The 16,366-nt window shown below is 38.2% G+C and overlaps 1 protein-coding gene across 1 annotated transcript in view; it reads right to left on the reverse strand.

Annotated features, from left to right (window-relative positions):
- Window positions 1-853: 853 nt before the first annotated feature.
- LOC109930822 (mannosyl-oligosaccharide 1,2-alpha-mannosidase IA-like) overlaps window positions 854-16,366 on the reverse strand; it is a 119,901-nt gene continuing 104,388 nt past the window's right edge. The window contains exons 9-12 of the mRNA XM_048612928.1: window positions 15,922-16,141; window positions 12,043-12,215; window positions 5,365-5,480; window positions 854-4,464 (exon numbers count right to left, since the gene is read on the reverse strand). Coding sequence (XP_048468885.1) covers window positions 4,335-4,464; window positions 5,365-5,480; window positions 12,043-12,215; window positions 15,922-16,141 — 639 coding nt within the window. The 3' untranslated portion in view covers window positions 854-4,334. The remainder of the gene's footprint in view (window positions 4,465-5,364; window positions 5,481-12,042; window positions 12,216-15,921; window positions 16,142-16,366) is intronic.

Consider the following 16,366-nt stretch of genomic DNA (forward strand, 5'->3'; position numbering starts at 1 on the left):
TAAAACTAATGGAAATAGGACAAAGCAGGAAATTGTATGCGAGTTAGTCATGCCTCAGTTATTGATAAAATACTAGGATTCATAACATTAGAATGAAGAATTAAAAAACATGAGATTAGTAGCAGCTGTCAACCATGCCATACACTCAACTTTAAATGAACTAATTTGAAGAATTTACATAGATTAAGGAAATATAGAGAATGTGTATGTTGGACTTTCAAAGGATGTTTGATAGGGTGCCATTTAAAAGGCTTGTTATGATCATTAAGGCACATAGTACTAAAAGGAATGTTATATAAATAGGCAGTGAGGTGGTGAGGGTATAGAATGCAAGGAACAAATGGATGTTCCTCAGTTTACAAGGATGTTAGTACTGGTGTAAAAGTTTTGCTGTAACATTTTTTTTTCCCAGTTGTAGAAATACATTGGATATAGGAACAAGAGGATTATGTTGAAATTTCTGGATTACGATCAGTGAGGGACTAATTTATGCACAGAATGCAAGATGTAGGAGTAGAAGCAGACAATTCAGCCCATTGAGATCAATGAGATCACGACTGATCTGATAATCCTTAACTCCACTTTCCTGCCCTTTCCCCCACAACTCTTGATTCCCTAATTGATTAAAAATCTATCTCAGCCTTGAATATATTTAACAACCCAGCCTCTACATCCCTCTGTGGTAAAGAATTCCACAAATTAACTCTAATCTGAAAGAAGAAAAAATTCCTCCTCATCTCACTCTTAAAAGGGCAACCCCTTATTCTGAGCTTATGCCCTCCGGGGGAACCAACCTTTCTGCATCTACCCTATCAAGTCTCTTAAGAATCTTATACGTTTCAATAAGGTAGCCCTCTCATTCTTCTAAACTCCAATGAGTACAGGACTGACTTCCTCAACCTCTCCTCATAAGATGATTCCTCCATACCCAGAATCCACCTAGTGAACATTTGCTGGATTACCTCCAATGCCAGCATGTCTTTCCTTAGATAAGCAGCTCAAAACTGTTCACAGTATTCTAGCTGTGGTCTGAATAGTATAGTTGTATAGTTTTAGCAAGACTTCCCTATGACTGGGAGTAGGCAGATAGATGGCAGCTACAGTTTAATGGAATGAACTGAGAAAAAGTACATTTTGCAGAAAAGTAATACGAATGATCCCTTATGATGGTAACATTCTTTACATAATAGAGGAACAAAGAAACTTAGGCAAATGTTGAAAAGATCACTGCATTATTGCGAATTCTAAAAGTGAACATATACACCTGACATCTGTATCATAAGAATATTCTGAGAATATCCTCTTAAAGAAATTTAGATGTTTGACACTATTTGGTGCATTGTCTAGCAATTAGTTTGGTGTAGATTTCTTACATATTAATTTATCTTTGAGTTAGGGAGTCTTTGAGTAAGCTCGGGTGTGATAAGGAAAGCATTGCAGGAACTAATTTTGACAGGAAATGATACCATATTGCAAGATTTTTAATAGATTATGATACAAATGTCATATATACTGCTTCAAATGGGAGAATACAACCAATAATCTGGACCCAAATCTATAAAATGAATCAGGGATGTTCAGGTAGACTTTTAACTACATAATAAATTTACCTCTTACTTTATGAGTGTAGAGAAATTGGTGTTAATTATATTCCTATGTATGGCCATTATAATGATACATTTGTCCACAAAGACCACTGATGATAATTTCTAAAATTTTTGAATTCACACTGAATCACTATTAATATAATAGCAATTAGTCCAAATAAAGCTGTAATAGCAGCTGCCACATACACTTAAAGGATTCGCCAAAATATAGCTGGGCCATGTCATCTTAACCTTGCATGATTTACTAATTTGTGCTTTTAGAAACATGACCTTTGAACAATAAAAAGTGAGTATACTATGTATGCCCTTCATTATGCACAGCTAAAAACTAGGCATCCTCTCATCTCCTAAAATAAAGAAACGTATATCTATCACTACACCTTCCACTACATCCCAATAAAAGATTCTGGGGTTTTGTGCAGAGCAATACTAAATATAAAAACTGAAATAATGTTGCAGTTTTTCAAAACACTGGTAAGGGTATAGTTAAAGTACTGAATGCGGTATGGACTTTATTGGAAGGGTGAGTCATGGAAAGAAACAATGGAGGCCTACTTGAATGTCACTTGGAATGAGAACTTGTATAAAAGGATGTCACGAAAAACGGTCATTTTTTTCACTGGAAGGGGAAAACTTAATTGGCAGATCTGAAGAAGGTTTTCAAAATTATGAACATTACAGAGTAATAAAAGTTTGTTTTCACTCATTGTGAACTAGTTGCAAGGGACTTAGACTCAAAATTACCAATAGAAGGGCAAGTGGTAAGTATTTTTCACAGTTATTATTAGAAGAGGTAATGATTCATGTATGTTGACTCAGGCATCATTTAAAATGGATTTGGAAACGCATTTGAATAGTAAGAACATAAAATGATACAAAAGTTATGTACTTAAATAAGCACAAACACAGGCCCAATCAACTGAGAGTTCTTTGTTTGAGCCATGTAATTCTTTAATCAGAATAATTAAACAAAAGGCAGACTATGGTATAATGTAGTTCAGGACAATGTGATCTCCTGGACTAATTTTGATTGCTTAAGGGGCTCAGAGAGAAAATTTTCAGATCTCTCCATGATAGGCTTGGGGTTTTAGTTTTGCTTTTACCTCTCCAAGGAGACATGGCACTGAGTTGGTGTGAAGTGAACGTATTGTGATGCATAATGTGGGGAACAAGCTATATACACCCATGAGTCTTTTTCTGGCTGTCATTTTCATGTTTGTAATTGTTCTAATGTACATTGGAATCAAATTGTATAAATATAATATAATTGACATTAATGTATAACTGAGCTTAGGCCCAAACAGTATAAACGTATGACTTGATCAGAACAATGTAAAATAATCAAGAATAAAATAAGTGCCATAATTGCATACATAAAATTGTAAATGAGACAGAATGAATGTAAATATGTAACAGATTGACGTAAGTGTATATTGCACCTCAGTTATGCCTAAGATAGATACCTTTGATTAGAAGTTACATGGTTATCTGGTAAAGTTTGATTGAGATCAAATTAGCACCACACAAAATGATTTTCTTCTTGACCATAATTATCAAATAAAACTGCTGACGTAAAACAAAATGGGGGTGAAACTGGTGTATGCCAGCAGTGCAAAAAATGGTTTGCAGCAAATTCATAGATGATATTTTTCACTGCGCCAGTTTTAAATTTTCTGTTAACTTGGAAAATGTTGCAAAGCTTTTGAATTCCAAATCAAGTAAAAGCCGAGTGGGACATGAAAATCAATCTCCAAAAAAGTGTCTGAACTCTTGTTCTGTGAACCTTAGTGTAAAGAATATCAGGAGAGGTGAAACTTTAGCTGCCAATTTACTAAGCATCCACTTCATGCTGCTGGCAGTGCCCAATTTCACTACCAATACTTCAGGATATTTTGGTTCAGTTTGTATTGATTGAAAAGTATTCGATGTGAAAAATAAAAAATAACATTTAAATTGTGAAATTTGCCTTGGGCATTAGTGTAAGGTGGACAGAATGTAAATGGCAAGACAAAACTGCTACTACTCAAGATGAATTTCAAGTTGTTAATATTTCATTTCTTATATTCTTTCTTCAAACACTGTTGACTAATTTAGTTATATTCTTATCCTCATTGTTTAGCACATTTGTTAATTTATTTAAGATAAATAATTAACAAACATGTTAAGGTACCACATAGAAACATTTTATACAAATACACCAATCAGCGACCCAACAGAGAAAATGAAAGGCCTAGTCAATGAGTAATGGAACCTCAGAATCTCTAGATCATGGTGTCAATGCAATATTTGGTCATAGTACCAGAAAGATGCTAGTTTAATTACGAATATAAAGAACTGAATATGCATTTACTTTGCTTTACACAATTTCTTTTATAAAGTGAGAAGAAAGCAAAGTAACAGCCTTTACACTTATGAAATTTTAATCCTTTGGTCAGAAAGAAGAGTCAAATTGATCCTTGCATTCTCCCTCATTCAAGCCTTGTGGACAAGTAATATATTTGAGACTTTACTTTCAGCGTGGCCCCTGACAAGCAGCCAATAGGGCCACTCATCTCCTCACAGAGGAAATCAATGTGTCCAGAGCAGATCAAACACCATAACACATCGATTACACTGCTGACTCTTAACCCATTTCTATCTAAATCGATAAAGGTCCTTTACTGGAAAGGAAATGCATCTCAACCCAAAAGACTGATAAAGGTTAACCCTTCTTCAGGGTATATTTGTTTACTGATCATTTGTGATCACTTGTTCTTGTGTGTTCCTTTGTATTATAGGCAGAGGATGGGCCTCTGTGTTGAATACCCAGTGTTCTGGAGACAGCAGTTCATCTTCAGAGAACAGCACATAAAGGTACCTTGTTTGAGGAGATAAATGAAAAAAAGGGTTAATGCACCACCTGAAATAATGAAAATGAAGAACAATCATATTATTTCTCTCCAGGTGAATTTGGTATGAAGAAGGATCAGGCAGGAGAGGCAGATGGGGATCCCACTGTCTTTCTCCTTCTGTCTTGATTGTGTCCATGGCATGAATTCTCATGGATGACCTATGCACCCTACCATCAACTGAGGTCTTAGGTTGTTAATTAATGCCTACTTTAGGTCTTCCTACACCTGCTGGTACGCACAATATGGCAAGCAGGGGACGTTCCACATGGAAGCCTGAAAAACAAACCACGTGGGGGAGTGGGGATTCTTGTTTAAAGGCATTCAGTGCCCGATTAAGGACCAGCATCTGGAAATTAGGTGCTGCTGAGAGCCATTGCTATGGCCCATGAAGCAGCCACTAAGGAACTCAATAGGCCCTGTGGTAGGTTGGCTGCCTGACATCTTGCCTGCATTCACACCCTCCAAAATTTCAAGATCGGAGCAGGCAGAGAAGTGGAGGGAAGTCCACCAGAGGATTAACATGCCCTCCTCACCTTGAAACCTGCTGGTGGAGGTGCATAAAACCCAACCAATTGTTTTAGTACTCTATGCAGCTTATCTGAATATATCAGTAGCAATAAATTTAATATCAAAAAGTACTTGAGAAACTCAGCAGATCTGGCAGCATCTGTGTAGAAATAAACAGAGTTAATGTTTCGAGTCTGTTATGACATCTTCTGAAGAGCAGTCCTATCGAATTTGAAACATTAACTCTGTTGCTCCCTCCACAGATGCTGCTGACCTGCTGTTGTTTTCTGCTTGTTTCAGATTTCCAGCATTTTGCTTTTAATTGAACATTTGTTGTTTTATTTCGCTTTAATACCTACTTTAATGTCTCTGCAAGAAAAAAGCTCTGCTGTACATCATCATGATGTGGCAAGGTGCTGTACACATCTCTTATCCCAGAAAATCCTGCATCTACTCGACAGTACTGCTCCAGAGCCTGTACAAATAAAAAAATTGGGGCTAAATTTAGCTTGTTGCTCTTCTTCAAAAACTCTACTCTGTCTTACCTCAGAATGCAGACTTTTCACGAGAATTTCCCTCCTATGAACTCTTCAAGCTAATCTTGTCCATTAGACATTCCTTGTGCTCATTTGACCCATTCCCACAATATGACAGAAATTTCCCTTCCAGTTCCCATCTTAGCCAGTATTATTAACAGTTATCTCTTGCTTATTTTCCTGGAAATCTTTGTTTGGATCCTGCCAATTAGATATCTATCCTTGTTACAACACCAAAATGGCTCTTACTAATATCTTGAATTAACTCACCTCATCCTTCTTAATTTATCTAGAGCTTTTGACATGGTTGATCACACCTAGCACCTTTCCAATGTCAACTAACTCAGTGGGACTGCTTTCATCTGGTTCCATTCTCATCTATCTGACTGAAGTCAGAGTATCACTTGCAATGTTTCTCTTCCTGCTGCTGCAGAAAGGTCAATCCTTAACCCCCTCCAATTTTCTCGCTACATGCTGCACCTTGGTGACATCATCCAAAAGTAGAGGGCTGGCTAACGCATGCACAGTGATGACATCTAACTCACCCTCACCTTTTGACTAAATTATCAGACTGCTTACATTAAATATTGGGGAGATTGAAACCATTGTTTTTGGTCTTCACTCCAAATTCCAATTCCTAGCTAGCAACTCCATCTCTCTACCTGATGACTGCCTGTGATTAAATAAGACTGTTCGCAACCTTGGTGTTATATCTGATCCAAAGATGAGCTTCCGGCCTTTGATTCACCCCATTTCCAGCTGTGTAGTACAGCCTGATTTCATCCCTGCCTCAGCTCATTTGCTGCTCAAACCCTCATTCATGCCTTTGTTACCTCAATATTTGACTAATTAATAGACACTTGGTCTTATACATTTTACCCTTTCTAAATGTGAAATCATACAAAACACTGCTGCCTATGAACTAGCATGTACGGAGTTCCATTCACATCTGCTTGCTGACCTACATCAGCTCCTAGTCTGGCAATTCTTGATTTAAAAATCCTCACTCTTGTTTTAAATCTCTCCATATCACTGTCCCTCCCTATTCTGTAATCTCTTCAAGCTCTACAACCCACTGAAATAGACACTCCTCAAATCCTATCTTCGTGATCAAGCTATTGATCATCTGACATAATGTCTCCTTAAGTGACACAGATGTCATATCTTGTCAAATATAGTTTCTGTGAAGTCACGTATTATTATACTAAAAGTGCTTATAAAATACAAAGTTGTAATAGACAGATTATATAGTTAGTGCATTAAGTTTACTGATTAAGCACTGAAATTCCATGGAATTTCCATGAATGTCCTATATAAATACATATAAATACAATTGGGTAGAATCTTCCCAGGAACTGAAGAACATGGGCATCGGCAAGAAAGTTGGGTAAATCACATCAGATGGTCAATAAAGGGCTTCTTGACATCAAGAGAAAGAAGTCCTATTTTTTGACCAAGTGTTGAATACCAAAATGAGATTCTTCTCAATGAGCAACAAGAGGCCTACTTACACGCATTAGCATGCATTAACATCTAATTATTACCTAATGTTGCCTTATTAACATGCAGTTTCCTATTCTCCCATGAGCTGGATAGAAACTAGACAGTGACAGTTCCTGACATGAAAGTCAGAATGGTTACCTAGTGACTCCATCTCTGGGTCAGATATAACACCAAGGCTGCAAATAGTCTTGTTCAGTCTCAGGCAGTCATCAGGTAGAGAAATGGAGTGAATCACCACTTGTTCCTCTGGATCTCCATCTTTGACAACAAGCACCAACATCTTAGGGACTGCCCTTACCCCTCCCCAACACACCACCCCACCCCCTCCTCCACTTTGCCTTACATTGTTGTGCTTTGCTCCCCCCAGCCATACTTTAAATGCTCACAGTAGTTGTCTCAACTTGCCTTTTAGCACAGATGAAGTCTGGCAGTTTATCATGGTTGTAGGAATTATCACTCAAGGATGTGGATATGTTGCGATATGTCATGTTCCAAATTGATGTCACACCTGCAACATGTGACAGCCAAGTACACAGCAAACTGCACATTCTATGTGCTTCAACCAAATGGCCATGTCTCAAAGTCCAAGGGGAGTAGTGTCCTCAGTCAAGTCAAGGGAAACACCTTTCAGTCAGGGGTCCAGCACTATAAGTCCAGGGTAGCCTCTGATGTCAGTCCTTTATTTTACCTCTTCATTATGCTTCAGGGACTGATGGAACTCCCAGGGAAAAGGCAACAACATATTCTGGCATTAAGAAATTGGACTGGTGAAATAGTGAGACCACAGGAGTTAAATATAGGATTTCTGAGGAAGAAAACTGAAAATGACAGAGAGAGAGGGTACAACTTCTAATATTAGCTAAAAAGGGGACCTGCAAGAGAGGGCGGATGAAAAGGCTTTTAGTGGGAATTGAATCATGAGAGTAATTTGTCAGTCTCCTAAATTACAATAGCTTTTCTTGCAGGTAGGGTTTGAGGAGATTTGATTTAATGAACAATTGGAAGAGGAGCCAATTGAAGCTATGGTCTCTATCTTGCAGACAAAGGAATTCACAAGCTCCTTCCACTTGTTACAAGTGAGTGCAAGCAGCAAGAAGCAACAGTTGTAGAATGCAGTTAATAGTTATTTTTGCCCTCCAGAATTATCCCAGTATGGAGTGAGCCAGAAGAAAAATGAGAATGAAGCTCAGTAGAGCTTGAGGTGGTCTGACCAGATCTGGCAATGGATGGTTAAGTAGATATTCGACAAATATGCTCAAGTTTACTCCTCTTGGAGTTCAGGGAATAAAGATGTGGATTCACATGTACCAAATAGACAAGAGACTATCTATGGTTTACGTCAAAAGGGCGTCAACTGTGGAAGTTTGAGAATGGTTGAGCAAATGCACTTTTACTTAGTGAATGCAAATCTTCAAAGCCAAGCAATAGCCTACTCATTTGCTAAGTTTATGGTGATGAGTCTGCCATTGAGACTGTCGTGGGAAATCTCCTTAGTAGTGTGCAGCACTGTTTGTACCACTCCACAAGTTTAAGGGGTTTGTACCAAGGCCCCAGCAGCAGAGGTAGGCTGTGCAGGGGCCCTGCCTGTGCTAAACCAGTTTAGCAAGGGCCACTCTTGCCATGGCAGTTCAAAGTCTCCATTTGACAGATGGGTTTGTCACAAGAAATATGTTACTAACTTCTCATGTTTCCCATTCCTTGATCCAAAAGACGTTTGCTGGTAGATCTTGCTCAGGAAGGATGCTCCATATGTGGTGCAGTTATACAATGTGGTCAGTAAGTAGCTTGAACAGGTCATCATGAAGTGGTAATTGAGATGTAGCATGGATGTTTTCAACCAGCTTGTGGTTTTTCCATCAGCTGGTGGAGTGATGTTTGAGAGGAGAGAAAGCCAAGAGAGGATTCCAGTTATGATGTGCATTATTGAACCCCACTGTCAACAAGATGTGTACATGAAAGGCTTTGTCAGACAGGCGCATGGTACTCTGTTGCAGAATATGATAGGGTAAATATTGAGGTCCAGTGTGTTACGACAAGAGTGCCCAATGTCATCTCAACAAGCTTATTTAGTTGGTTGCTTTTGGTTTTGACCCGTTCTGCTCTTTTGTTCAGATGTTCTTTTCTAGAGTTAAGAGTCCTTTTCCAGAGTCATTCCTAAGTATGCTGAGCATTTATGCAATATGAAGAAGATAATTAATGTGAAACAGCTTGGAGTTTGAGACTGTGGCTGTGAGTACTTTGGAGGATAACTGTTGCAGAAACAGAAGTGAGTGAGAATTAGGAAAGGTATGGAAATGTGAATGGCTAGCCATACAATAAACTGGTCAATATTAGTCTTGTCAATAACAGAAACCCACATGAGTGGAAAACCATTGGGAGATGGTAAAGTTGAGTGAACAGCTATGAATATAGGTAGGAGAGTATCTTACACAGGGATGATTTTAGCAACAACACAAGAGGAGGGGTACATGGAGGAATGGAGTCAGTAGTAAGGATCCAGAGATTATGATGCTGGCCAAAGGTGATGGCTTTTATCTTTCTACTGCTTAGCTTAGCTAACCCTGGCTCATCCGAAAATGGATGCCAAAGAAGCAGTGCAGGAATTGAGAAAGATGGTGAAGAGAAAGGTGTGGATGTCACCTGAAAACATATGAAACTCACCCCATTGTGTCACTGTCACATTACAAGGTACTTTGACTATATTCCATAGAAAGGATTTACAAAAGAAAAGATCAATTAAAAGTCTTAAGTTTTAAAAGAGCAAACATATGTAAATTTATAAAGAAAGGTCATACTATGCAGTTATTTGCTGTATACATAATGAAGCCAGATATTGATACAGGTGTTTCTGCTATAACGCTTGTTTCGTTAATGTGGATTGGCTGTAATGTGATTGATGAATAGTGGACACTGTTCAGATAACGCAAACTTTCTGCTGTACAGGTATAGCGATTTTCTATAGTGATTTCCCTATAATGCAATTTTCTATAGCGCAATGCTATATGTGAACTTCAATACCTGTACTGTTACCCAGGATGATTTGGAAAAATGAGAGAGGCATTAACAGATCTTGGGGCTCCAGGCAGTCCCAGATTGAGTGGGAGATAAAAATGTCCCTTTTTATTCAGCTTCCAATGAATTTTCTTTCAAATTTAAGATACAGTAGTAGTTTTGTTTGAGTAATTCTTCTGGCCAAACCAAAAGAAGGAATCAGGAAGCAAGTCTCAATTTCCTGTTGAGATGAGAAAGGGGTTAAAAAAGAACACGTGGGGAGTAGATACCAAAGAGTTGTGAGAACGTAGGAGAAAACAGTTAGGAAATTAACACCAAGTCAGACAAAATAGTCCATTATTACAACCAGGTAAGAATGGGTGAATCAGCATCCCACTTTTCAACTTTCTGGGTTGTAACAAGAATTTAAGTTTTTTCAGCACATATCTTTCTTCAATTAAAATGTATTTCACCAACTTGCACTATAAGAAATGAGGAGTAAATCACAAGGTTTTCTTTAAAAAAGAACAAATTTATCATCTGATAATCCTGAGGGAAATAATAGAGACAATGACATCAAACATACAGCCTTCGTGCAGTCGCTTGGACTGCAAAGTTAAAAGGGGATAGTTCCAATATAAAGGAAGATAGAAAGAATATACAGTTTAGTGTCCTTTGGTGTCCTTGAGGTGTGAGGTTTTAACAGTGCTGAAGATCGATGGTTAGTTAGTTAGTTGGTTTCTTGGACTGTCATTAGTATTGAATACTGCAGTTATCTTTTATGTTCTTGGTTCTCTGATGTTTCTTTCCAATCAGTGCTGATGAACAAGGTACCTTCTTTCTTTTTAAGAGAACGAGATCCTTCCAAACCTGTGTTCAGTTTTGCATCAATGATTCCATTGCCTCTGTTCTGCCAAAATAGCCCTCTGAAATGGCAGCCTATTTTTATTGTCCATTCCTGCAGAAGTTATATTTTCAGGCTTAATAACTGTGTAGCAGTTTCACTTCCAACATATGAAGATTCTTATAATGGTGTAAAGCAAATAGATGAGGGCCCTCTCATGCTACGCAGGAGTCCTGGCTGACCGGTTTCATTGTCCTTTGGTAAAATGATAATTTTAGCTCAGATTGCCTTTGATATAATTCACATAGATTTTTCAAGCTGAGAGATTTATTTGGCTATTTTAAACATAGAAACAGAAAATAGGAAGAGTGGGCCATTCACCCTTCGACCCTGCTCCACCATTCAACATGACCATGATTGATCATTCAATTCATTACCCTATTCCCGCTTTCTCTCCATATCCTTTGATCCCTTGAGCTCTAGAACTATGTTCAACTCTTTGAAAAGACTCAATGTTGTAGCCTCAACTGTTTTCTGTGGCAGTATTTTGAAACCTTTTCAGTCCACAGAAGTCAAAGGCATGGGATTCCAAGATCAATAGTCACATTTTGTATCATCACTCCACTCAAGTAAAGTAGTGTAGCATATTCATTATTTTTCTGTCAATAATGCAGTCAAGGTGTACTGATGGGACAAAGTAAATGTGATTATAACAATTGCTTTGCATGTGCACTTTACTGTGAAATAAAGCAGCTTATATTTGGTATCAAATCTAATGTCATTTGTTCAGGTTCAGATTCACAAGGATTATGCTGCAACCAAATTGCACAAAACTAGGACCTCATATGCATGAAATGACTGACACCATCAAACACATGAAGATAGCTATGCAACATCTGAATTTGTAGCTGCTGATAAAGGTCAGTATTTTAAATAAGAGGAGAGAGATGAGGATGCATCCTTAGCGAACTCTCATAATGACAGCATAGGAGTGGGAAAATAAGCCATTGGGATAGCTACTTTGGTTCCAAGTTGATGAATAACAGCCCAACTAAAAGAAGCAGTCCCCTAAAATTATGTTTCTGTTTAAACTACATTCCTGTATTATCAAATAAGTCTTAAAGGGCATATGTGCTATAAAATCATGAACAGTTTTCACATACCTGCACTGCCTCCCAGCCCCATTCTCTATATCTGGGGTCATGGGTAAATCTCCACATGTGCATGTAGGTTTCAACCACTTCAGGTCGCAGAATGTAATACTTATCATTCATTCTTGTAGCAACAGCATCTGCACCACCATCAAAGCGAAATGCTTCAGGACCAAGTCTTGTTGCTAAAAATCAATAAATATTTGTGTATTCAAAAGGAGAGAGTATTCAATTAAAAATCTTATTTAAAATTAATTTCAGAATCATTCCAATCTTTTCTGTAATTCTAGCTAATAAAGACTGGCATGAAATTCTGCTTCTGGTGTAACACAGGGGTTTGTTTTTGCAATGACTGCACAAACTGAGACTGAGCAGTTTCTGCACTAGCTTTTAAGAATTACTAAATATAGCTATAACTGCATCTTCTATGCAAAAAGTTCTATCACAGGGGAAGCAGAATTTCTGGCCTTCAATTTCAAATTAAGAGGATGTGCAACTTAGAGATAAATATTTACATATGGAGAGGGACCTTTATTTCAGCTATTAGCAAATTATGAATAAAGTTAATTGCCTATAACCTTTAAGCAAATGGAGAGAAGTGGAGTGAAGAAAATCTCAACGTAGGCACAAAGCCAATTCTATGAGCAAGTGAATGAGTGAACCCATTTTACAGATGAGTAGCGCAGCTTTGTTAAGTGGGGGCAAGCAGCATTCTCCCCAGAAGTTACCGGGGTATGTAATGTTAAACAATTCATATGAACTGTATTTATCTGTGGAACTTGGGGACAGATGGAGAAAAAGGCAGTGCACTGAGAAAAATCTGACATAGGAACAGCATCAACTGCACCACTCATTTTGTGTACAGCAAGTTTTCTTGCATGGCTTGCCTGTTCCAGAGGCACTTCTCACTCAGGCCAAGCCTACAGCTTGTTCTGTGTATCTTGCAAAAAGTCACACTTCAGGGAATATTTCTTCAAAGAGAATTTAAATCTTTCCACATTTCACATTTTTTGACAAAATAATATCTCAGTATTTTTAAATCATGCTGCACGGCGAACATGTATTTTTGACGTTCAGATAGTTGTGGTGCATTTTTGTATATGCTCCTTTAACTTCCAACCTCTAGAAACAATGGACCATCAACTGGAATAAAAACTGAAAATAGTGGCGAAACTAAGCAGGTCTGGAAGCAAATGTGGAGCAGAAACACAGTTAACATTTTTCATCCAATCTGACTCTTCTCTGCACAGTTGCAACAAGACCTACTAAGTTTCTATAGATTTTTTTTATTTCAGATCTCCAGCATCTGCAGTACTTTGCTTTTAAATATAAATTGAACCCTGACTCATCCATTGTTCAGTCATAAAATGGGATGAAAAAACTGAAAATTATGTAGAGAAATTTCTAGTTCTCCAAGGTACCGGCGATCATCCAAAGCCATAGGGCCAAAGCATTAACCTATCAATAAGAGACTCTTGACAAAAGACAAGAAATTTGGAGTCAGGGGATTGAAGGATGGCTGAAAAGCAGAAAACACAGGGCAGGAATTAAAAGAAACTTCCAAGACTTTAGAGACAGTATTCTGTAGGGATCCATGCTTCACATTAGTCACATCCCCAGTTGTTCCAGTACAGTTACAACACTGACGTATGGAAAACAATGTATGTCCTGCGCCCAAAAACAGGTGAAATCCATCCAAAGATGGCCATTTACCATCTTTCAGTACACTCTTGATCATCAACAAAATGTCGAAACCTATAATTGACACAGCAACAACATGGTCACCAATGCTCAGTTTGGGTTCCACCAGGCCTACATGGTTCTAGACTTCAACTCAGCCTTGGTCAAAACATCTGAACTTAAGGGATGAGGCGAATGTGAACCAGCATTTGACTGAATCAAAATGCCTTAAGAAAATTGAAGTCAATGTAAATCAGGAGGCATACTCTCCACTGTTTGGCATCATATCTAGCACAAAGGAAGATGGAGGCCAGACATCTGAGCCCCAGGGCAAGCTGCAGGAGTAGTATCTAAGGCCCAATCATATTCAGTGAATTCATCAATGACCATATGTGGCAAAATTCACTGATGACTGTAAAGTGTTCAGTACCATTTAGGACTCTTCAGATTTAGAAGCATTCTGTGTTCAGATGCAGGAAGACTCTTGAACACTCAGGCTTGGACTGATAGGTGGTAAGTAAAAATCACACCACACAACTGTCAAACAATGAGATAATCTAATTATCTCCCCTTGAATCCAGCAGCATTACCATTGCGGAATCCCTCACCATTAACATTCGTGGGTTACCAATGATCAGATGCTGGACTTGTCGGCAATTCACTTACCGACTCTCTCACTATCAATAAAGCTCAAGACAAAGTGTGATAGAGTATTCTCCACTTAACCAGATGAGTGGCAACTCCAGCAACATTCAAGAAGCTCAACAATTCAGGACAATGTGATCCCTCTTGACTGGCACCCCATTTGATACTTTAAGCATTCACTCCCTACACTACCTGAGCACAGTGGCAGCACTGTGTATAATACTTTGGATGTACTCCAGTTTTGTGAAGGTGACTTTTTTTTTTAAAGAGGTCTGAAAGTCATTTGGAAAAGTAACCTAAATATATTATTTCCAAGAAAGCATGTGACTTGGTAAGTGCCTAGTTAGCTACCTGTGCTGGTAACTGATGCAGTTTTACACAGTGGCCATTCGTGGTTTTGGTTTGGTTCAGAGGCACATTTTCACCCTAGAACAAAGGTTTTTAGTTTGTGAAGTCTCTAAACTATATAGCTGTGTAGAGTTTTTCAGCTGTCAGAAATGAAAAGTGTTATTAAAACTGAAAAGAGTCTCTAGGCCATCAAACCTGGGAAGAGTAATTAAGTAACAAATTAAAGAGTAAAGAGTAACAGATTGTTAGGATTGAGCATTTACAAGGAAATTGCTAGTAAACGGGTCATTTTGCTGTTTGTGCCAATATCTTTCTAAACTATCTTGTTAAACTTTTTCAATGCTGAACCACCATGGTAAAGAACTATAAAAATTTTAATTTGATATCACTCTGGGATTTTACTTGTTCAGTATGAACATCAGGTGGGATCATAACAGTAAATAACAATCAGAAATATTAAGCAGGCTGGGGTTGTTAACTCCAGAAGAGGAAGGACTTGGAGGAGATAAATGCTTTTAAAATTATGAAGGGTTTACTTGGATGGATGTGAAGAAATTGCTTCCATGTGTGAGTGAGTCTAGAACGGAGCAGCAAAGAGTTTGGGAGTACTGTTATGATAGAGTTCAGAAATTGTGGAAATTGCTGCCACATGGAGAGATGGAAGATGATAACACTGACATATTTAAACATAAGATTGATAAATAAATGAAAGAGAAATTAATAGAGATACATGGGAATAGGGTGGGATGAGGTAATTAAAATGCGATGTGGTTTGTGTGAAGTCTAAACAACAACAGAAACCAACTGAAGCACATGACTTGATGTGTTGTAAACTGTGCATTTCCATGGGTTAGGGGATAATTCAATGCATTTCTAGAAAGGTGTGAATGAAAACCACAGGGAAAAATTAAGTTCTAACAAAACATGACTGACAGTATAAATTATGTTACTATTCCACCGACTGCACAAAGCTCAGAGACTAACAATGTTGTACACGTATGTGTTGACAGGCTACACACAATGATAATCCCTTTTTACAAAGGTCCAGTGTAATATGAGAACAAATCATGAGAAGCACTAAAGAGTTCTCAACAGTTGCAGTGATGGATTTGTAAGAAACTCCTTCACTCACTATTTGACAAAGGCATCTAAAGTTGTTAAAAATTAACATACCTGTTAATCTATGTGCAGTGCAATTTTCAGGAATATGTCTCCTACCTGAACGTCTGTATGACTCATGGCAGGTGATGGTGATTTCTGCTGCTAATTCCATGTAATGTTTAGACAAGTCTGCTGGTGCATCATCAGCTCCCATTGCTAACATCCCTCCAGAAAAACAGGCTAGGTGACCCATCTTATGGTCCAGTATTCCACCCCTCCATTCTGCAATATAGGTCAAACCACTGGCAGATTTTCTCACTAGATTTGTCTCTATAGCCTGTGGGTGCACAAAAAGACAGAACATTTTAGTTTATGTGGCATTATGTAGCATTCTGTTATTTATTCAGATGTTAGATGAAGTTCCAATGTTCTAAGATTTTGGAGTAGATCTGTAGCTCAGGTTGTGGGTGTTGAGGTTGGTTGGCTCGCCGAGCTGGTTTGTTGTTTTGCAGACGTTTCGTTACCATGCTTGGTAACATCCTCAGTGCAGCCTCCGATGAAG

The sequence above is a fragment of the Rhincodon typus genome, chromosome 27, assembly GCF_021869965.1.
Source record: "Rhincodon typus isolate 14 chromosome 27, sRhiTyp1.1, whole genome shotgun sequence".
NCBI lineage: Eukaryota > Metazoa > Chordata > Chondrichthyes > Orectolobiformes > Rhincodontidae > Rhincodon > Rhincodon typus.